This window comes from Narcine bancroftii, chromosome 4 (assembly GCF_036971445.1).
Source record: "Narcine bancroftii isolate sNarBan1 chromosome 4, sNarBan1.hap1, whole genome shotgun sequence".
NCBI classification, from domain to species: Eukaryota; Metazoa; Chordata; class Chondrichthyes; order Torpediniformes; family Narcinidae; genus Narcine; species Narcine bancroftii.
The window spans coordinates 9,406,511-9,430,049 of NC_091472.1; the positions used below are offsets into that span (position 1 = coordinate 9,406,511).

The 23,539-nt window shown below is 49.8% G+C and overlaps 1 protein-coding gene across 2 annotated transcripts in view; it reads right to left on the bottom strand.

Annotated features, from left to right (window-relative positions):
* Positions 1-23,539, bottom strand: part of LOC138760312 (NHS-like protein 1) — a 251,143-nt gene that overhangs the window by 101,850 nt on the left and 125,754 nt on the right. The window contains exon 1 of one of the 2 annotated variants that reach the window (XM_069930719.1): positions 139-218. The exons of the other annotated variant lie outside the window; for it this stretch is intronic. Coding sequence (XP_069786820.1) covers positions 139-154 — 16 coding nt within the window. The 5' untranslated portion in view covers positions 155-218. Of the gene's footprint in view, positions 1-138; positions 219-23,539 lie in introns of those variants that run through there. 2 annotated transcript variants of the gene reach the window in all.

A 23,539-nucleotide genomic window follows, 5' to 3' on the forward strand; every position in this document is an offset into this window, starting at 1 on the left:
TAGGAGTGAAGCCATTAGTTTGGGAAAGTCAAATCGATCCACTTAAGAGTGCAGTGATATTTTTACTTCTCAAACTATAAAACCTCGGGTGGAGGGGGGGGGGGGGGGGGACGTGGAAAGAGCTTGAGCTGTGGTTACCTTTCAGACAGAACATTCCGGAGGCATGTTGAGGAGCGGGATTCTGGCACCGTCGCTGAGCTGCTGGAGTTGCCTGCTGCCAGGATACAAGGAGGACTGTGGAACGGCGTGCTGGCCCCTACAGCACAGTGAGATCGGTGCCGGTGGCCTTGGGCCAGACTAGTGCGGTCACAAGTCTCTCAGTCCAATCCCGCCTCAGGTCTGACCCACAGGAGCCCACTCCCTCCACCCCTTCCCCACCCAACTCAGCCCCAGCTCCATGGAGGTCAGGGCTGCGGGCAGTGCGAGCTAGAACACTGTCTCCTTGATGTCCCGAGACTGGCCAGAGCCTGCTCTGCTGCTCAGAAAAGCAAAGGGAGCTCAGGAACACTAGACTTCAGCCCCCCTCGGACCACCACACACACGTCACACTCTTCCTCTCCACCGACTCCGACCTGACCTCCCGCTGCCTCAGTAAAGCAGCCAACACATTGGAAGACTCCAATGTGCTGAGCTTCTTTGCTCCGTCCGCACCAGTGACAGAGACCTCCCAGTAGCCAACCATTTCAGTTCTGTATCACACTCCCACACTCACATGTCTGTACGTAGCCTTATGCATTATCCCACCAAGACCACCCGCAAATTGGAGGAATAACACCTGGCTTTCCATCTGGACACCCTCCAGCCGGATGGCATTAACATCCACTTTTCTGGTTTCCCCCTCCCCCCTTCCCTTACCCTGTCCATTCTCCTCCCTCCCCTCGCCATCCCTCCTCCCCTCGCCATCCCTCCTCCCCTCAATCACTGCTATCTCCTCCCTCCTTTCCCCATCTATCACTTTCCCCCTCCCCCCATTCTTATTTTCGGGAGCATGTCGACATTTTTCCATACCTCGATGAAGGACTCAAGCCCGAAACTTCGGTCATGTATTTTTAGCTTTGCTACATAAAGGACGCCGTTTAACCAGCTGAGTTCCTCCAGCGTTGTGTTTTTACATTGGAAGACTCGTTCCACCCTGCCACGCTCTCTTCAACGCCCTTAAACGGTCAGAAAGAAGATTCCCGAGTGTGAGATCACACACCACCACATTAAAGGACAGTTTCTTCCTCGCTGTCAATAAGGATTGGAGTTATAGGAAATGGGTCCCCGAGTGTGGAGGAAGCTGTAATTTGGTAGAGGGGTAACAGAAGTGTCAGGGGGCATGGATGGTTGCTACTCAGCCCACAAGCCCTCCAGGGGCCTCAAATGGAGAAAGCATCTCTGATAACCTATCCTGGAGCCTCCATGTCCATGCAATCACGAGGAAGGCTTGCCAGCGGCTGTACTTAGTGAGGAGTTTGAGGAGATTCGGTACATCTCCAAAAATTCTCAAATATTTCTTCTGTGGAGAGCATTCTGACTGGTTGCATCACTGCCTGGTATGGAGGCACCAATACACAGGACAGGAAAAGGCTCAGCCGTCATGGGCATCTGTCTTCACTCCATTAAGGACATCTACAAGAGGCGCTGTCTATCCTCAAGGACCTTCCCCACGCAGGCCATGCTCTCTTCACACTGCTACTATCAGGAAGGAGGTCCAGGAGCCTTAAGATGAGCACCCAACGGTACAAAAACAGCTTTTTGCCCTCTGCCATCAGATTCCTGAATGGACAACGACCCACAGACACCATCTCACTTTCTCCTATTTTGTTGCACTTTGATTTATTTTTGAAATGTAAACTAGAGCAATATTTGCAATGTGATGTTGCCCCAAAACAATGAATGTCATAACTTGTTCGTGTCAATAAATTCTGATTCTCCATCCTCACCCAAGCCTTCAACGTTAATGCTGATGGCTACCCAGTGACCATTGGATGCTGCTGTACAGCGAGGCATCCCTTGATGGTTGACCCCTGCAATCACAGCCTGATGGCTTGATTATTTCCGGTGTCAAAGGTCACGAGAAGAAGGCGGGAAGACGGAGGGAGGAGAAAAACCAGCCACGAACCAAATGGATGGGCCAAACAACCTCATTCTACTGGCTTGCACATAGAGCTCTTACACTCAGTACTAGGCCTCCAAACATTTCTTTGGATGTGGCAGCGGGAGCCACAGCCTGTGTTCTCCGAGCAATGAGTGTAACATGCTTGCACACTCCTCCGTCCCTTCGAATTTCAGCAGGCCTACTGTGGGCCCTTCTGCTGGCAGGTCCGTTTCCTGCAGTGTAGCCCTGACCCAGGCGACAGGGACACTGCCCAACAGCTCCTCTATGTAGGCAAAGAGAGGGGGCAGAAGAGAGGAAGGGAAGAAGGACAATAGGGGAAGAAGAAGGGGGTAGGAAAGAGGGGAGAGAGGGAGAGATGACGAAGTGGAGGAGGGAAAGAGGGAGAGAGGGATGGAGAGAGAAAGGGAGGGGAGGAGAGAGAGGAAGAACGGGGAGTGAGTAATAGAGAAAGAAAGAGTGAAAGAGAGAAATGGAGAGAGAGAAAGATAAAGAGGGAGAGAAGAAAAGGGGAGAGGGGAGGGATGGAAAAAGACAGTGAGAAGGGGAAGAAGGAGGAGAAAGACAGGGGTAGAGGGAGAAGGGAGAGGATAGGATGGGAAGAAAGAGGAGGAAAGGGGTGAAAGAGAGAGGGAGAGAGAGAGACAGGGAGGACAGAAAGGGAAGAAAAAGTGAAAGAGGGGGGAGGGGAAGGAGAGTGAGGAAGAGAGGAGATGGGGAGGGTAAGAGAACCAGAGAGAGGGAGGGGAGAGGGAGGGAAGGGGGGGGAAGAGAGAGAGAGAGAGAGAGAGAGAGAGAGAGAGAGAGAGAATCTGCATTTCAGTCTCAGATTGCCCCAAAGAGTTTTTGCTAATTAAGTTCATCTATGGTGTGGAAAAGCAGCATTAAAATTGTGCATTTTCAATTCCAATGCAATTAAAAAAAACCAATCATCTGTTTTTTTAAGACACACACCACATTAACATGCTCTTCCAGCCCGCAGGCACGTTCCTCCCAAATACACCAACTGACCTATGTTTTAGAGGGTGGGAGGAAACGGGGGGACCCTGAGGAAACCCATGCAGACACGGGGTGAACGAACCAACTCCACACAAATTCAAACCTGCGACACTGGGAAGTTCCCTTCCTCAAAATTCCGCCTCAGTATCGATTCCTTATGTGGAAGGGGGCAGATGAGACCTCGGTTTAATCCCTCAGCTGAAAGACTCCCCGTCCAACAGTGCTGCACTCACTCAGCTGGGCAACTGTTGTGTGGGAAGGGAAACGTTTGGTGGGTTCAAAGCACAAAGAGTCTGGACACTTTATTAAAACACACGTAAGGGGATTGTAACAGAGATAATAGACATTAGAACTCAATCACACAACACTGTATAATTAGTCACATTGGACTTAATACTAACGATACTAGTAACTGTACAGACTCATAACAACCAAGGATTACAATATGCTACTGCCATTCCCTGTCTAACGTGGGCATGGCTATCTAACAGCCCCAATCCCTGTGTAGTGCACACCTTACCTACAACTCCTCCAATGTTGTCCACAGTTCGCGACCTGGAGTGGAACAGGGTTCGTCTCAGGACTGAAGAACAAAAGAGGAAGAGCTACTCCCCTTGGTGGACTTTATAGAACAGTAAGCTGGAGGGTCCGGCGCAGGCAATCACGAGATGAGTAAAGGGGCCAATGGTCAGGTGTGCACTAAAGGGTGGGCAGAGTCCAACCTTGATTGGCAGGTGATGTGACTTCCAATCATAAATGGGAGGGGGAGCAGTGAGGATTTACCAGGATATTGTTAGGATTGGAAGGCTTGTGTTATAGGGATGGGCTCCCTTGAGGGTAGGAGGCTGAGGGGAGATCATACAGAGCAGTTGTTTTCAAACTTTTTCTTTCCACTCACATCCCACTTTAAGTAATCCCTCTGCCATCAGTGATTAGTAAGGGATTGCTTAAGGTGGGATGTGAATGGGAAGGGAAGGTTGAGAATCACTGCTCCAGACCCAATTCGAAGGTGCTCTAAAGCTGCTTGGACAGACGTATGGATAGGAAGGGCTTTGAAGGGTGGCACAGTCAGTGTACTGGCTAACTAAATACTCTTACAGCGCCAGCGACCCAGGTTCAAATCTGGTGCTCTCTGTGACAAGGCTGTATGCTCTCCCCATGTCTGCTTGAATTTCCTCTGGGTTTTCAGGCATCCTCACACCCTTGAAAACGTATTTGGGGTATTTGGGCAGCATGAGCTGATGGGCCAGGAGGGGCTGGATGTCTTTAAAAAGAAAAGGATAGGAACCGAATGCATGCAAATGGGAATAACCCAGAGTGCCAATTTGGCCGGCATGGATGGTTTGAGCCAAAGGGCCTGTGCTGTGCTGTGTGACAGTGGCATGTCACTGGGATACTTTACTCGATGCCAACAGTACGGAGTTGAGTCTGATCACATATCAGGCAGCTTCCCGATGCGCCGTAGTGTACTCTGACCAGAAGCTGCAGCCACAACTGCTGCAGTAATTTGGACAAGCTGCAAATTGTTGCCGGTGGTGGGACCAGTCCGAGGATTGGCTCGCGATGGACCCTCTGACAAACTGGAATCTACACCCCTCCTACACTAAGATCCTAAGATGCCAGAGCACGGAAACCAGGGATCCAAGGGGGTGGAAGGCTGTGTGGCTGCGGGAGCGCTGGAGGTGAATTCATGGATGTTCAGTGACTCGGGGGTGGGGGAACTCCCTTTTGTTTCTTTTTCTCTGGCTGTAAGGGGCACAGGGAAATTTCTGTTGATGGTGAATCTTGGTCTGCCTTTCAGAAGATTAAAGGAAATTTTGTATAATATCACATTTTCCCTTTTATTACATGACAATAAAATATTGTAATCTTGAATCCTGCCAGCAACTCAGAACGCTAGAAGTCACTGCAAGGATAGTTGACAGCTGTAACCCATTGCATACAGTCTGAGAGGAAGTAACTGGTTGGAAGTTAATTGCACACTGTAAATTTCCCATTGTTTGTCGGATAATGGTAGAATCTGGTGGGGGGGGGGAAGCAACTCAGACCATCAAACCTCCCCCCCTCCCCACCCCTCCATTGACTCCGACTACACCTCCTACTGTCTCGGAACAGCAGCCAACATATTGAAAGACTCATCCCACCCCCAGCCACACTCTCTTCAGCTTTCTGCTGCTGAGAAGAAGATTCACGAGCGTGAGATCCCACCCACACTGCCAGGTAAAGGGAATGTTTCTTTCACACTGTATTAGACTCTTAAATGAACCCCACGCAAGTACAATAATGTTGTCTTTAATCTGTTTCAATTCCTCGCTGTAAATCTGCAGTGTTTTCCTGCTGTACTATGTATGGGTAAGTTACCTGGTCTGCTCGCAAAACAAACTTCTCACTGCACCTTGACCACAAACTTGAACTTGGAGTTGGTGGGGATGTGGGGAGAATAAAATTTGGTTTAACTTAGCATAAGTGTGAATGGGCTGGCATAGATTCAATGGGCTGAAGGGCCTATTTTCATGTTGCAGCACTCATGACTCCACGATTCTGTCCAATAGACCACTAAATCAACCAATATGAAACACTACAGCCCACTGACTTTGGCTTGACAGGGTCAGATGACACATCTGCACCCTGCTTTTGTACATGTCTCTTTCTTCTTGAGTACAGTTTAGAGTGACCAATAAGTAGTAATTCTGCCTGCCCCACAAGAAAAAGAATCTCAGGGTTATATGTGATGTCATTTAAGTTCTCTGACAATAAATTTGAATTTTGAAACGTCACCTATCACCTTAGATGGCCACACCCCATTCTGCCTGGTTGGTCCTGGTTTCAGTTCATTCCTCCTTTTGTGGGCTGTTCAGCGAGGCTAGGCTGCCAGCTCCCAGATATCCCTTCGTACCCTGAAGTTGCTGGTCGAACTCTCATCTCCAGGTCCAACCAGACAGAGTCTAGGCTGCGTGGAAGCTACCTTGGGCTTTTAGTTGAGCAGTTACCGTACATCAGTTGAACCTTTTAAATTCAGAGCAGGAGGTTCTCCCAGTGCTCAGGCCAACAATAAGCACCTCTAAAACACGGCCATGTCCATCACCGTCTCCCACCTCCCATCCACTGCAGACATCGATGTGAGGCACTGCCTCAAGAAGGCAGGCGACATCATACAGGACTCCCCGTCACCCTGGTCACAACCTCTTCTCGCTGCTGCATTTGGGCAGAAGGTGCAGAAGCCCGAAGACCAGCATCTCTAGGGTCAAGGACAGTTTCTTTCCAACAGTGATCAGGCTCTGGAACCTCCCCTTGTTACACTAATCAGGGACAAAAGGATCGTCTGCACAACTAACTTTTTTAAGCAAGGATTACGTGACTATTATCCATCTTTCCACTCACGTACCACAGGTATGCCATCGGTGCTCTGTGATTAGTAAGGGATTGCTTCAGGAGGGATGTGGGTGGAAAGAAAAAGTTTGCAAACCATTGTTTTAATCGTCCCTAACTGACTCGTTATGTGCACAGTTTCACAAAGGAAATTAGGCCAATGACAATTTTTCTCAAGCAAAGTATTTCAGTAACAGTCGGGTCTAGAGGAATGATTGTCAACCTTCCCTTCCCACCCACATCCCACCTGAAGCAATCCCTTACTAATCACAGAGCACCGAAAGCGCAGGGATTACTTCAAGTGGGATGTGAGTGGAAAGAAAAAGGTTGAAAGCCACTGTTTTCATCGTCCTTCATTGACTCGTTATGTGCATGGTTTCAGAACTCCAAAGGAAATGGGCAAATGACAATTTTTCTCAAGCAAAATATTTCAGTAATAGTTGGGTCTAGAGGAATGATTGTCAACCTTCCCTTCCCACCCACATCCCACCTGAAGCAATCCCTTACTAATCACAGAGCACCGAAAGCGCAGGGATTACTTCAAGTGGGATGTGAGTGGAAAGAAAAAGGTTGAAAGCCACTGCTCTAATGTATTTACGATCTCTTTCAACTTAATTCAAATAAGTTTACTATTAATGTTTTTCTTTCCAAGTAACTGTTCGACTGCAGCAAGTAAGAATTTTGTTGCTTCTGTACATTGTACTCACATGTATGACAATAACCTTGTCAGCATTAAAAATGGATATCATCCAGCTCTATTCAGTACGAATTAGTGAACTTTGCAACTCTTCCATTTACTGCACGAAGAACCTTCCCACATTTAACTAGGCGTTTTCTGTTAGTTCTTTCCAAAAGAGCTTACAATCACTCAAATGTTTTAATTGATGAGCCTCCTCTTGGAACTCAGTCAGGAGTTTTGCTGGAGAGTTTCAGAGTACAGTGTCCCCAAATCCCTCATCCTTATTATAAACAGATGAATTGCTTCTTGAATTCAGGGTCCTTCCACCTGGTCCTAATGCCGACAGCTTTTTCTTTGAACCTGCCGCCATGGGGTCTGTGCTCAAGATGGCGGTGCCCGTGCTGGGCAGCGTACCACGAGGGGCTGCAAACTCCAGGGGAGCAGTGGACCGGGGCACGGCACCAGAAATGGGGAGAACATCACCCTACCACCCCCTCCCCCCACCGCAGTTGAGAAGGAGAAGCACAGGAGACGACCCTGCAGGGAAGGGGTCCAGGGGCCGTGGACCAACGAGAGGCCCACCGGCTTGAAGGGCTGCTGGCGACTTGCAGTCATCAGGCCGTTGATGGGAAATAAGGATTGGAACCAGGTGCCGTGGGTAAGAAGGGCTCCAGGAGGCCTCGGGCGCTGAAGGCTTCCTGGTCGCATCAGAGTTTTGGATCTGGAGCTCAGGTTGCCAATGGTCCTGTGTGGCTGCAGAGCACTGGAGGTACTCTCGTTTGCTTTTCTTTTCTTTCTCCTATCATTAGGGGTGCCGGGCAATGCTCATAGCGACTTTTTTGTTTGCCTTTTGGCAAACAAAAGCTGAAGTTTATCATGTATATTATTACGTGCCCAAAAAAGGAACCCTCGAAACCAGACTGAAAATGAATGCCAGGTCTTAAAACAGCAATATGTCATAAAATGTGGCTTAGCAATGGGAGTCAAAAGCAGCGAGCATCTTAGATGGATAATTTATTGTAATTCATATCTATTTTTAGTTGTGATTTAGGGCAGGGCATTGAGCTTCTAAATGCAGACAGATTGTCAATGTTTAATTGAATTACACTTAGAACTATCCACTATAGCTTTACCAAGGCATCGCCTTCAGGCTAACAGCTCGAGTGGTGATATTTTACACAGGACTGTAAGGATCACAGAAACCTGGTTAGGAGACCTCTTCTCTGGATTTAGGGGGACATAGGGAGCAATTGTCAGGTTCATGCCAGGGTTCCCCCAAGACAGATGCGATGGGATTATGAGGCCCCAGGAGCAAACAACTCAGATCTCCAGTGGGAAAGAACGTCAGGTCAGTCAACTCATTTGCAAGATACGTCCTGTTTAGTACAGCCACTGGGAGGAAGCGAGGGTGGATAGGAAGGAGGTTGTCGGAGTGGGGGAGGGAGGAAGGAGTTGGGAGGAAAGGGAAACAACGAGAGAGGAAAGATAGAGACTATTGGCGAACTGAGATAGTGACGTTAATGCTTGAAGTAGTTATGTGCAGTAAACAAAAGAGCTGGAGAAACTCAGCAGGTCATGCAGCGTCCACGGGGAGTAAAAGGGTAATTCACATTTCAGGCCTGAATAAGGAAAAACAGTAAAGCACCTGAACAAAAGTGGAGGGAGGGGGGAGGAGGAGAGGAGTCCCAATGTACATGAAGATAGAGAGGATCTGATAGAAATAGTTCCTGGGTCAAATCTAGCGTGGCACGGTTGGCGTAGTGTTTAGCGCAACGCCTTTACAGCGCCGGCAATCAGGACCAGGGTTTGCTTTCTGTAAGGAGTTGTACGTTCACCCCTTGTCTATGTGGGTTTTCCCCAGTTTCCTCCCACTATTTGAAACGTACTGGGGTTGTAGGTTAATTGGGTGTAATTGGGCGGCTCATGGGCCAGAGGGCCTGTTGACAAGATCACAAAGGCAAAGGAACAGAAGCGGCCACTAGGCCCATCAAGTCTGTTCCATAAATCTACACTAATCTACATACACTAGCTCCAATTCCCGGCCTTTTCCCCATATCCCTTGATGGCCTCACTCATGAGATACTTGTCTATTTCTTGTTTAAATACTCCCAGTGATCTGGCTTCTACTGCTGTATGTGGCAGCGAGTTCCACAGGTCCAAGACCCTCTGGCTAAAGAAGTTCTTCCTAATCTCTGTTTTATATGGATAACCTCTAATTTTCAGACGATGGCCCCTTGTCCTCGATTCACCCACCAAGGGAAACATCTTTCCCGCATCCACCCTATCTAAACCTTTCAAAATACAAAATGCCTCTATGAGATCTCCTCTCATTCTCCTCTACTCCAATGAATACAACCCAAGAGCTGCCAAACGCTCCTCGTATGTTAGCCCTTGCATTCCGGGACTCATCCTAGTAAATCTCCTCATCATGTTTCCTTGATATATGTCTAAATTTAATTTAAAAAATTAGCATTTAAAAAACATTTTAAAATTTAAATTTCAAATGGCGGGTTAACCTTGGGTGGCTGGGCGCAATCTTGAAGTATGCCAGAGTTCTCTGAAAGAAGCCTTTCCCTGTAGCAATACACAAGCATGCTGAGCTTCATGAAATGTGTACGTTCTCCCCATATCTGTGTGGGTTTCCTCCGTGTGCTCCGGGATCCGCCCACCCTTCAAAACCGTATGAGGATTGAAAGTTAATTGGGTAGCTTGGGCTCATGGGCCGGAAGGCCTGTTACCGAGTTACATATCTAAGTGTAATGGTGTGGCCACTGGAGTCGCAGTGGACACGACGAAATAACCACACAAGGCGTTTTTCGAGCGAATCAAACGGATTTACTCTTCATCACCCGCACAACCTTTCAAAAGCCTGAATCACGCGCTCGAACCCCCACTGACGTCATCATGCACTGATGTCACAAGCCCTGTTCAATGCCTTCTGGGAGTTGTAGTGACGCCATACCCCCCACCCCCAGAACCGGCAGAAAGGTTTGTCTGTCTTTTAGATGGTCGACCTCTGCGACGGCCTGGTCCCAGGGCACTGACAAGATGGCAATAACGAGTGGTGTCCAATTCAACCTTGAGAAGGTGAAATTATGCTTCAGCCTGTTAGAACCACAGTTCAGGCTCAGCTGTCCAGAAAGGTGGCAGCTTCACAGCAACGGCTGCAGAGTCCACGTTTATTCAAATATACGTTTTTGGACACGTCGGGGTCACCAATTGTGGCCACTGGAGTCGCAGTGAACACGACGAAATAACCATTTTTTGAGTGAATCAAACGGATTTACTCTTCATCACCCGCGCAACCTTTCAAAAGGCCGAATCACGCGCTCGACACCCGTTGATGTCATTACGCACTGACGTCGATGCCTTCTGGGAGTTGTAGGGCCGCCATTGCGCCGCTACAAAAGAAAACTCAGTGGGTCATGCAGTAGTCCATGGCAAGTAAACGGTAACCTGACGAAGGGCCCAGGTCCAAAACATCGGCTACCCTTTGATTCCAATGGATAAAGAGCGACCCGCTGAGGTTCTCCAGCACTTGTGTGTACGGTACTGTGTACACAGTGTGTGTGTGTGTGTGTGTGTGTGTGTGTGTGTGTGTGTGTGTGTGTGTGTGTGTGTGTGTGTGTGTGTGTGTGTGTGTGTGTGTGTGTGTGTGTGTTTAAATCTAAATATTTTTTTCAAATTTAAAAAATTTAATTTAATGACAAAAGTCGTTAAGTTTGGGTTCTCGAGTATGTGAATTCACCACAAAAATTGTTTAGTGTAATTCATACGAGTTGTGAGCAATCAATTTTAAGGCTTATTGTGTACAAACGCTGGCCTCACCATGCTTCAAGAAATCCAAAGATGTCCCCCCTCACCAATGATGCCCACATTATATGCTTAAATAAAACCAAGGTCCACTCAAGCCATCAATCAACCCATTCCTGGTGAAGGGCCCAGGCTTCAAAATCCTTTGCTTCCTGTGGATGCTGTGTAACCTGCTGAGTTTGTCCAATGTGTACTCGATCCCAGCCTCTGTAGACTTTCTCGTTTAACTCCAATGACGAACCAGCCCTGCTGCAATGTGATTCCCATCTTTTGTTAGGACTTTGGGGGATATTTGATACGTCACCAAATGACTCTTGAAAATTTCTACAGGTTTACCATTCTGACAGGTTGCATCGCTGTCTGGTATGGAGGTGCCAACGCACAGGAAAAGACTGCAGAGGGTTGTGAATTCGACCAGCGCCATCTGAGCATCAATGTTCATCCCATTAAGGACATTTTTAAGAGGTGGTGCCTCAAGAAAGCAGCCTCTATCATCAAGGATCCTCACAACCCAGGTCATGACCTTTTCTCACTCCTATATCTGGAAAAAGGGACAGGAGCCTGAACTCAAACTGTTTCTTCCCTTCCGCCATTAGATTTGCAAACGGATAATGAACCTATGGACACTACCTTACTTATCTCTTTTTTTTTGCACTAATTTTTAAAAAAATCTTGCCCAGTAAAACCTCTGTAAGGTCTATGGGGATTGGTAGATCCCGGATAAGCAAATTTTCCATTGCTTGAGAATGTGTGTTGCATGGATTAATAAACTAAAGGTGAGATAAACCTGTATTTTTTATCTGTTTATTTTCCACAATTTTTTTTGCCAGTAGCTTGAATTCCAGATAATGGGTTTTACTGCATTTAGGACTTGTAATTTATAGCAATTTTGCATCTGTAATGCACAATACCACTGCCGCAAAACAATGAACTTTGTGGCACTTGTTCATGACAAGAAGCCTGATTCTGATCCGCTTGTGAGAAGGATGCATGAACTACCCCTTCTGTGAACTAAAAACACATCGCTAGAGAAACTCAGCAGGTGAAACGGTGTACTTTATATCGTAAAGATAAGGATACATTACCAACGTTTCAGCTTGAGCCCTTCATCATGGAAAAATGTCGGCAAGTATCTGCGGACATCTCTGGTTATGCATCTTTAACTTTGTCAAGTACTCTGTTTGACCAGCTGAGTTTAGTGAAACACAAACGTTTGCAGATGCTGAGATTGCAGTAAAAACACACCAAAGTGCTGGAGGAACTCATCCGGTCTTTTCAGCGTTCATATATTGCCGACGTTTTGGGCCTGAGCCCTTCTTTTGAGGAGGAGGACCTCTTTGGGGTAGGCATCCCTTGAAGAGATTTTGCAGTGGATCAACTGAGGTGAGTGAAACTGAGCAACCAGCTGAGTTTCTCCAGCACTCTGGTTTTACTTCAAACACGGTGTTTGCAGCCTTTCATGTTTTACTTTTTGTCTCCCTTCTGCGAGCATAAGAAATGTCAGTAGATGGCACAAACAGGTCATCAAACACACATCCCGGCAGAAAGCAGCAAGACTAAAAGGCTTGCCTCACTTTGCACCGCTTTTGAAAGTTAGTCAATTGCCGTATTTGCTGTGTCAAAGTGTGTCACACTGTCCCCGGCGACTTTGAAAGGTATCAAACAGTAAATATTGGCTCCGAACACAGCGAACAGAAGTAGCTGGCGCTAGATGTGAAGACAAAGGCAGGGGCAAAACAGTACCAGATGTGCAAACATTGGAGGAATGAAAGCTGAAGCAGGCTTTGATCGCAAGGATGCAAGAAGGAAACAATCCTGTTTAGTCTGATGAACTCACCACATCCCTGCACAATTAAAGGATCCCCCCCACCCCCTGAAGTCCATTGTAAATCAAACTGCTGGCTGGATTTGCATTCGAATGCCATGAAAGAGTTTGCAGACTCCTGGTGGTTATGTTTGTCCAACTGAAAAAATGAAGGGAAGGCCTGTATCATGGTAGCAAAGAAATGCTGAAGGAACTTAGCAGGTCTCGCAGTATCCATTGGAGGTAAAGAACTATTACTGAGGTTTCGGGCCGGAGCCCTTCATCAAGGCATGGGGCCGGAGCCCTTCATCAAGGCATGAGGCCGGAAACGGCGGTGATGTATCTTTACCTCCGATGGACGGTACGAGCCTGGCTGAGTTTTCCGGCATTTCTGTGCCTTTATTACAATCACGTCTTTTTGTCTTTCACTAAATGTCACGGTGCCCATTTGAGAATTAAATTTTTAATTACCTGCCTCGGTTAAAATGGATCAGATGTGACGAGATTGTGGTAAGAGGGTAGGGGCCCAAGAAGCTGCAGAATGGTGGCAAACCTCATAGGCTCCGACCTCTCGTCCATGACAGACATTGACGTGAGGCGCTGGCACAAGAACACAGCCGGCATCATAAAGGCACCCCCCCCCCCCCCCCCCCCCATCACCCTGGCCACAACCTCTTCTCACAGATACCTGCTGGCAGAAGATACAGAAGCCCGAAGACCAGCACCTCCCGAAGAGCCTCGGGACGCCGAAGGCTTCCTGATCGTGTCGGAAGTTCGGATCTGGAGCTCGGGCGGCCATCAGACTGAACAGGAGTCTGTGCAGCTGCAGAGGCTGCGGGAGCTCTGGAGGTGAATCCACAGACACTCAGTGGCTCTGAAAGGACTCTCTTTTGCTTTTCTTTCTCTCGTAAAGGGCTCCGGGCGACACTAATCCCGACTCTTTGCCTTATGGCAGACAAAAGGCAATGTCGTGTAATATTACATGTTCTGTGCTATTACATGACAGTAAAAGAATCTCCAGTATCAAAGCTCGAATTTTGAAGATTCCACCATCTATCAGGCTCTTGCACCTCCCCATGCTACCTCAAGCATAAGTCTGCTTTGATTTACCATATTCTCTTTGGTTTTGTGATAAAGTGTGGTCACTTAACTACATATTCATCTACTTTCTCACTCTGTACCCTGCACGCCTTGATTTACTGTAAACCCAGGTTTTATTATTCCACTATCTGCTGTACTTAGGTACGGGTTGACTTCCCTGGATAGCACAAAGAACAAAGCTTTCCCCTCCAACCTGGTGCATGTGACAATAAATGACTTAAATTCCTTTCAGGCTTGCCTCGATGATGTGCCAAAATTTATATTTTATCATCAGTCCCCAAGCTGGTCGACAGAGAACATTACAGCTCCGTTTTACGAGGAATTCCACTGAGGCTGTAATTGTAGTGTAATGCACAAAAGTCTGGAGCAACACAGCAGGTCACGCAGCGTTCTTTCTGGTAAAGATACATCGCCAACATCTCGGGCCTGAGCCCTTTGTCAAGGTATGAGCAAAAAGCAGGCAGGCGTCTGAATGAAAAAGATGGGGAGGGGGCAGAGGATCACAGGCAAGAAATCATGTAGATATAGGTAGGAGGGCAGAAGAGAAAAAAGCTGGGGTGATAGGGGGAGGGGGTAGCTCTCTGAATGGAGAGTGAAGGGGGGAGCTGGAGGAAAGGAGGGAGGGGAAGAGAGAGAGGCAGAGGGAGAGGCCTAACAGAATTCAAGTACAGAAGAGTGTGGGGCCCTTCAGCCCACGATGTTGTGCCGACCCATATAAACCTTCTCCACAACAATCTATCTCACACCCATCACCCTCTGTTATTCTGACTCTCTGGGCACTCAGAGGGCAGGGAGTGAAACATGAAAGTCTGCAGACACTGTGACTGTACTGTGATAGAGAATAGTGTTTGGGAGATAAATTGGGAAAGGTTTGTTAGAGCAGGTCACACACAAACACTCCGAAACACAGAATTTTTGCAGGAGTTTTGCAGAGTGCTCACAGACTCATGATGGACTGCTGCTTGCAAAAGGCAACGATGTAAAAAACATGTGATCTTTGCAGGCAGAGGCAGAACAGCTTTGCTTTCAGAGTGGGAGGGAGTAAGACAGAGGAAAGACACAGACTTCAGTTCCAGAGGGCGAAGTAAGTGCCAGTTGATGAAGTAGAGAAAGACGATGTGGTCAAACAATAATCATGGCTTTTATTAGCAGAAACTCATGGTACAATAATGAAAGTTATACACAGTTATATCCAAGGGGAGCGTCCTTAACAGTAGAGTTAATGCACAGCCAATGTTAGTACAGCAAGGCTCGCCAGAGGGGAGACAGGCAGCTTGTTGGACATTCACCACAGAGGGGCAAGCTTTGGATGTCAGCCTGGTCAAAGAAGAGGACTGGCTGTCTGGTGTTTCCCTTGGAATAGGAGAAACAGAAAGGTACTCTGTGGTGACCTGAAAGAAAGAGGTTATCCTCTGGAGAACCCTGAAGGGGGCAAGTTTCGTCAGCGAGATACTGAAGTGTTTGATTAAAAAGGAATCCGTTGTGGAGGTCCTGGAATGAGAAAACTCTCTCTGAAAACCAACAAGAACCCACCTGAGTGGTAACCCTCTACCTGTGAAGCACCAAAGCCTGGTGAACTTTATTAATGCTAACTTCTGTGCACAGTACAAGAATTGCCGGCAACTTTTGATTCTGTTTTCATGTTCAAAGATAATTAAAAGCCACTTTTGTTTAAGTAACCCATTGTCTTGGTGAATATCTATGGCTGCTGGATTTTGGGGTCCTCTAACAGTAGTAAAAGCAGAGAAATACTGGAGGAACTCAGCAGGTCTTGGAGCGTCCAGACGTGTCAGACCCGAGCTCTTGGCTCAGGTATCAGAGAGGGAAGAGTGACCCACAAAGTTGGCACAGCTTGGACCAAAGTTAACGCAAAGCTGCTGGCCTGTGGCCCGTCTTCCCGTTGCAATGCAGTGGAGGAGACCCGCAATGAGCCACGGCCGGGCTACGCCGCGGTGCCAGCTCGCCGTCGCTGTGGCTCGGATAGGTGAGCGCCGTCAAGTGAAGCTAACGGAAGGCACGGCGGATGGAGTCAGAGGAGGGGGTCGCCGCCTTCCCCTTCGGGACCTGGGCCGGTGGTCGGCGATGTACATTCGCGTCTGGCTGGGAACCCTCGGCGTCTGGACCAGCCCTGCTGGGGAGGTGGTGCCGGGCGCCTACTTGGCCAAGCCGTCCCGCCGCAGGATGGGTGGGCGAGTGGGATCCATGGTGGCCCGGGAGCAGGAGGGAAGGGTCTCTGTCAAAGCGGGCGAGCCATAGGCAGCGGGATCCCTTCCCCAGGACGCAGTCCAGGTTGGTCGGGGGAAGTGGGGGGCAGTGTCCAAGCCCCCTCATTGGCACTTGCCCCCTCCCATTCCCCACAGCGTGGGCCCGGCCACTGTCTGACCGCCCGTCCGCTCCCCGTCCCGCTACCAACTGACGGGCCCCTTTGGCGGCCGAGCCCGGCAGAGGGGCTTGGCAGGCCCCTCACGGTTCGCGGGAGGGGGAGGGAGGGGGAGGGAGGGGGAGGGAGGGGGGCGTGAGCCGCTGCTCTGTGAAATCTGCGACTGACTTTTTGGGGGAGTTGGCGCTGGACAGGGGCTAATAACGGCGGCAGCGAATAATAACTGGGCGCCTGGTGCAGGTGGCATTGGGATACTGGCACCCAGCACCACTGGCACCCTGATACTGGCGCCCTGGCATCCCCGGCACCCTGCACCACTGGTGCCCTGGCATCCCCGACACCCTGCACCACTGGTGCCCTGGCATCACCGACACCCTGCACCACTGGTGCCCTGGCATCACCGACACCCTGCACCACTGGTGCCCTGGCATCACCAACACCCTGCACCACTGGTGCTTTGCCATCACTGGCAGCCAGCACAGCTAGCACCTGGTGCAGATGGCACCGTGGTATTGGCACCCTGGCATCCCTGGCACCCTGCACAGCTGGCATCCTGATACTGGCACCCTGTACCGCTGGCATCATCCACAGATGGGGTCCTCCACAGGCAGCACCCCGCACAGCTGGTACCCTGGCAATGCTGGGATCATGTGCAGCTAGTACCCTCCACAGCTGGCACGCAATACAGCTGGCATTCTCAGCTGAGTCCCGGCACCACTGGGACCCTATACAGCTGGCAGCCTCCACAGCTGGCACTGGGACAGCTGGCAATCTGTTCAGCTGGATCCTCTCACTGGATCAAAGGCTAGCTGAACATGTAGGTGCTTTCTTTTCAAATTTGGAGGAGTTGCATCAGCTTTTCTTCCTCTTCCTGAGAGAGGGAAAGGTTGTTCAGAGGGAAAGTGGGGAGAAGGGAAAAGAGAGGAAAGAGATCAGAGAAAGATGGGAGAGTACAAGAGGAAAAGACAGAAGAGTGGGGATGGGGGAGATTGAAGAAAGGGGAGATACAGAAAGAGAAGAGGAAGAGAAGGGGAAGTGGGAGAGAAAAGGGTCGGGGGAGAGAGAGAGAAGGGGAAGTGGGAGAGAAAAGGGTGGGGGAGGGAGAGAGAGAAGGGGAAGTGGGAGGAGGGTGGGGAGAGAGAGAGAAGGGGAAGTGGGAGAGAAGAGGATGGGGGAGGGAGAGAGAGAGAAGGGGAAGTGGGAGAGAAGAGGGTGGGGGAGGGAGAGAGAGAGAAGGGGAAGTGGGAGGAGGGTGGGGAGAGAGAGAGAAGGGGAAGTGGGAGAGAAGAGGGTGGGGGAGGGAGAGAGAGAGAGAGAAAGAGAGAGAAGGGGAAGTGGGAGAGAAAAGGGTGGGGGAGGGAGAGAGAGAAAGGGAAGTGGGAGGAGGGTGGGGAGAGAGAGAGAAGGGGAAATGGGAGAAAGAGAAGGGGAAGTGGGAGAGAGAGAAGGGGAAGTGGGAGAGAAGAGGGTGGGGGAGGGAGAGAGAGAGAAGGGGAAGTGGGAGAGAAGAAGGTGGGGAGAGAGAGAGAGAGAGAGAAGGGGAAGTGGGAGAGAAGAGGGTGGGGAGAGAGAGAGAGAAAGGGAAGTGGGAGGAGGGTGGGGAGAGAGAGAGAAGGGGAAATGGGAGAGAGAGAAGGGGAAGTGGGAGAGAGAGAAGGGGAAGTGGGAGGAGGGTGGGGAGAGAGAGAGAAGGGGAAGTGGGAGAGAAGAGGGTGGGGGAGGGAGAGAGAGAGAGAGAAAGGGAGAGAAGGGGAAGTGGGAGAGAAAAGGGTGGGGGAGGGAGAGAGAGAAAGGGAAGTGGGAGGAGGGTGGGGAGAGAGAGAGAAGGGAAATGGGAGAGAGAGAAGGGGAAGTGGGAGAGAGAGAAGGGGAAGTGGGAGAGAAGAGGGTGGGGGAGGGAGAGAGAGAGAAGGGGAAGTGGGAGAGAAGAAGGTGGGGAGAGAGAGAGAGAGAGAAGGGGAAGTGGGAGAGAAGAGGGTGGGGAGAGAGAGAAGAGGGAAAACAGAGAATCCATTCAGCCACAACCCAGTGGGAAAACAAATCCTATCGCAGCTACTTCCAGCTGACCCCTGGCTCCTGAAATGCTGTAAAGGTGGTGGACACCAGCAAAACCACATTAAACAATTCAGCACGGGGAGCGGCTGTAAATGAACACAAAGTTTACCCACAGAACTGGCCCACGGAGGGAACTGTGACCAACACAGCAGCGTTAGTTGATCACTGACATCCCCTCACTAAAGGCACTGTACCCCAATCCTTCCTCCTTAGTCGGACCCTACTCCTCACCTCCGTCTGGTTCTGGCCTTTAGACCTCCAGCCACAGCTGTTCACGCTGGCCCTTCATGCCCCTTCCCCTCCCCAGGCCTGCAACTGCCTGCTTCAGCAGGTCCCTATGGCTCTGCACTGCACCACACTTACATCCCAGGAGGAGGGCACAGTCTCAGCTCTGCCAAGCGGCAGCAGATTCCAGTCCGTATCAGACGAGCATTGCAGTATCCACTTCCTGAGGGTCCATCTGGGTCGGGCAGGGATCCCACGAGGGAAACACTAGGAATAGGGGAGGGGTCTATCAGGGTCCATACCAGGAGCGGGGAGGGCTTTGTCTGGGTTCACACCGGGAGTGGGGGAAGGATCCATCTGGGTCCACATCAGGAGTGGGGGAGGGCTCTCTCTCAGTCCACCAGGAGAGGGGGAGAGCTCTGTCTGTGTCCGCATCAGGACGGGGAGGGATCTGTCTGAGTCCACACCAGGAGTGGGGGAAGGATCCATCTGGGTCCACATCAGGAGTGGGGGAGGGCTCTCTCTCAGTCCACCAGGAGAGGGGGAGAGCTCTGTCTGTGTCCGCATCAGGACGGGGAGGGATCTGTCTGAGTCCACACCAGGAGTGGGGGAAGGATCCATCTGGGTCCACATCAGGAGTGGGGGAGGGCTCTCTCTCAGTCCACCAGGAGAGGGGGAGAGCTCTGTCTGTGTCCGCATCAGGACGGGGAGGGATCTGTCTGAGTCCACACCAGGAGTGGGTGAGGGGTCTGTCTGGGGAATAATCAGGAATAGGAGAGGGGTCTGGGTCCACACCAGGAGTGGGGGTGGGGGGGGGGGTGGGGGGGCGGTCCCTGACTGGATCCGCATCAGGAGAGGGGAGGGGTCTGTATGGGTCCACACTGAGAGTGGGGGTTGGGTCTGTCTGCGAACACACCAGTAGTGGAGAAGTGCCACATTTGGGAATGTGCACATAGGCCACTTTCACGGAATGAGTGAACGAATGAAGTTTATGGTCATTTGCATGAGAACAAAGCTTCTTCACTCCATCAAGGACATCTACACGAGGCAGTGTCTTAAAAAAGCAGCCTCTGTCCTCAAGGACCCTCACCACCCAGATCACACCCTCTTCACTCTGCTACCATCGGAGAAAAAGTACAGCAGTCTCAGGACAGGCACTCAGTGGCACAAGGACAGCTTCTTCCCCTCTGTCAACAGATTCCAGAATAATCAATGAACCACAGACACTGCCTTACTTCGTCTTTTTCTTGCTCTATTTTTATTTATTTTCAAATATGGTTTTTAGAAATGTTCGCACCGCGACGCTGCTGCAAAACAACGCATTTCGTGACTTGTTCATGACGATAAATTTTGATTCTAATATGATGCACAGGTGCATCTCCCTTGCTGAAGCTTCCCAGGTTTATAAAGCACATTAAAAGCTAAGAAGAAATTAAAAAAGATAATAATATAAAAGGAGGTGCAGAAAATAATAAATATTAAAAGTTGGAGAGTGTTTTATTGTCTGTGAATGTGGCGTGGGAGTGGGTATGCATATCCACGTGAAAAGAGCAAGGCCCAATCTGCTGGATGGCCTCAACATGTCGAGTAGCATCCGTTGTAGAGAAAGAACGGACAGGTGACGTTTCAGGCTGGAACCCTTGGCCAAACTGCTCGTCCCACTGAGTCCCTCCAGTGGACTCTATTTTTCTGCAGATTCCAGCGTCTGCAGCCTCTCGTGTGTCTGCAGATGAAATGGTCAGGGAAAGGAACAGAATTCCCAAGCCCCAAGAGGGAGAAGCAAAAGCCAAACTCATCAGAAGCTGCAGAAAGCGGAGAATGCAGCTAAAAACATCTCGCAACCCCCCCCCCCCCCCCCAACCCCCACCCACCGCCCCACCATCCATGTCTCCTACCGCCCAGGAAAGGCAGCCAGCACACTGAAGGACCCATCACAGCCCGGTCACACCTTCATCTCCCTCTTCCCATCAGGGAGAAGGCTCAAGGATGGGAATGCCCACGCCAACAGGCTTAAAGACCGTTCATTCCCCGCGGCCATCGGGCTCTGGAATAAACCCCACCAGAGCAATCTTAGGCCGGAGCAACTCACAGTGAGTTAGGCTTCATCCGTGGAAGGCCACAAAGACAGTCAGCGTTTTGCGGGGAAGGGTCACATCCTTCCACAGATGCTGTCTGACCTGCTGAGATCCCCCAGCACTTTGCTGCTCCTTCAGCAGCATCTGCAGTGATTTATTTTTAACGTGGTGCCAACAATCTTCCTTTTCACCCGTGATTCCCACACTCTGTAAATTGCGCTCATGACACAGTCAGCGACAGCCTGGCCGTCTGCTCGCAGGAGGACCCTTCCAATTTTACAATTAAAGTAAGCTGAGACTAAACCTTGGGGACTGAGCGGCAGTTCTGAAGGGTCACCATCCCTGGGTGTCGGTGCTGAGATAAACACATCCTGTGTTCGCCTCTGAGTCACACAGTTCACATAGAAAAGCTGAGCAACGCCCATTTCAAAGCTCACAAAATCAATTCCTTGCCAATCTAATGAAGTCACCTGCTATCTCAGTCAACTACTAGTGATTCACTCTGCCTCGCTGACGCTGCACTGAGATCCAAAGGGAAGTTTCATTTGTAGGAGAGAAAGCCAAGTCAGGAGATATTAGGACAGGTGACTTGGTCGAAGAGGCAGATTTTAAGATTCGTAACCTGAAGGAAAGGAAACTGGCCCTCTGGTCCGCACAGACTATCGCGCACTCAACCCCCATCAAGCTGAGGGCTGGGTGGTCAGCCCGCTACTGCTCATGGCGCTAACTCGCGACTGCACTGCCAGGTTCAGTTCCAGCAGTCATCAAGTTTGCAGATGACATCGCAGCAACTGTGGCCCCCGAGCGGAGAGCCCTGCAAAAGGCAGCGGGCGCAGCCCAGGACAGCACGGGTAAAACCCTCCCCCACTGATGCGCTATCGAAAGGCTGGAGGGGTTGTGTGCACGGAAGAGGGGGTCAGGAAGCTCCAGTGTGATTTGGATAAATTGAGGGACTGGGCAGATCCATGGCAAATGCACTACAATGTGGATAAATGTGAGGTTATCCACTTTGGTGATACAAACCGGAGGGCAGGTTACTATTTGAACGGCAATAGATTAAGAGATGGGGAAGTGCAGAGAGACCTAGGGGTACTTGTACATCAGTCTCTGAAGGCGAGCGTGGAGGTACAGCAGGCGGTTAAAAAGGCAAATGGTATGTTGGCCTTCATATCAAGATGGTTTGAGTCAAGGAACAAGGATACCTTACTGCAGCTGTACAGGGCCTTGGTGAGACCCCACCTGGAGTATTGTGTGCAGTTTTGGTCACCTTATCTAAGGAAGGATGTTCTTGCAATGGAGGGAGTGCAGAGGCGATTCACCAGGCTGATACCTGGAATGGCAGGGGATCTCTTAGAGACATATAAAATTCTGACAGGACTGGACAGGATGGATGCAGATGGGATGTTTCCAAGGATGGGAAAATCCAGAACCTGGGGCCATGGTTTGAGGATAATAGCCAAACCATTTAGGACCGAGATGAGGAGGAATTTCTTGACCCAGAGGGTGGTGAATCTGTGGAATTCATTGCCACAGAGGGCAGTAGAGGCAGGTTCATTAAATCTATTTAAGAGGGAATTAGATCTATTTCTTCAGTATAAGGGTATTAAAGGTTACGGAGAGAAGGCGGGGACGGGGTACTGAACTTTAAGATCAGCCATGATGTCGTTGAATGGCGGAGCAGGCTCAAAGGGTCGAATGACCTACTCCTGCTCCTATCTTCTATGTTTCTATGTTACAGAACAATCTGTCATCCTGTGCTGCAACCCGGGCTTTCTGGGGAGGGGTTATGGTGTTGGAGCCTTAATACAGGGTCAAGAGGGAGGAGCCCTCTGTGCAGTCACAGAACAGGGCGGAGCCAGATAAATGAGTGTTGGCCACACCACCATCGAGAACATCTACAGGGAACCCTGCCGTCGGATTAAGGATCCACCCCACTCAGCACACACTCTGTTCCCACTACTGCCGTCAGGAAAGAGGTATCAGTGCCACAAGACTCACACCACCAGGTTCAGGAACCAGCTGCTCCCCCCCCCCCCACCATCAGACTCCTCAATGACAAACTCAATCAGGGACTCATTTAAGGACTCTTACTTGTGCATTTTATTGATTTTCTTTTTTCTCACTCTGGATTGGACAGTCAGTTTGTTTACTTTTCTTTATTTGTTTACATGTGTACATTCTGTCAGTTTAATTTTGCATTGCCAATAAGTGGTAATCCAGCCTCGCCCGCAAGTAGAATAATCTCAGGACTGTATGTACTCGGACAATAAATCTGAAATCTAAACCTAGTTGGCCTCGTCAACAGCAATGAGTCACACTACGAAGAAGAGGTAGAAAATCTTGTGATCTGGTGCGAGGGTAACAACCTGACTCTCCATGTGGACAAGACGAAGGAGATGATCGAGGACTTCCATAGAAACAGGGATGACCACCCTTCACTACACATCAATAGCTCGGTAGTGGAGAGAATAGAGAGCACCAACTTGTACCCCAGGCAGAATCCACGTCATATTACCCACCTTCCCCAGAGGTTCAAACCTGGTTTCTCATGTGACTTTCACCAATGACCTGGGCCAATCCAGGGGCTCTGCTTGGTTGTGGATGGGCAGTGGAAGTGGGATCCTTGGGTCATCGGATTCAGAGTCGATGAGTCACACAGTACGGAACAGATCCTTCGATCCAACTGATCCATATCCACCAAGTTGTCAATCTGGGCAAGGTCCATATATCTCCAGGCCTTTCCTATTCACACATCTGTCCAAATGTCCTTTAAAAGTCATAGCTTTATCTACTTCTATAGCATCCTCTGGCAGCTCGATCCAGATACTGCCCACCCCTGTAAAAAGATTGTCCCTCAGATCTCCGTTAAATATCTCCCCTCTCAACTTACACCCATGACCACATTAGAATCATCCATTTTAGAAAAAGCCTTTGAGCATTC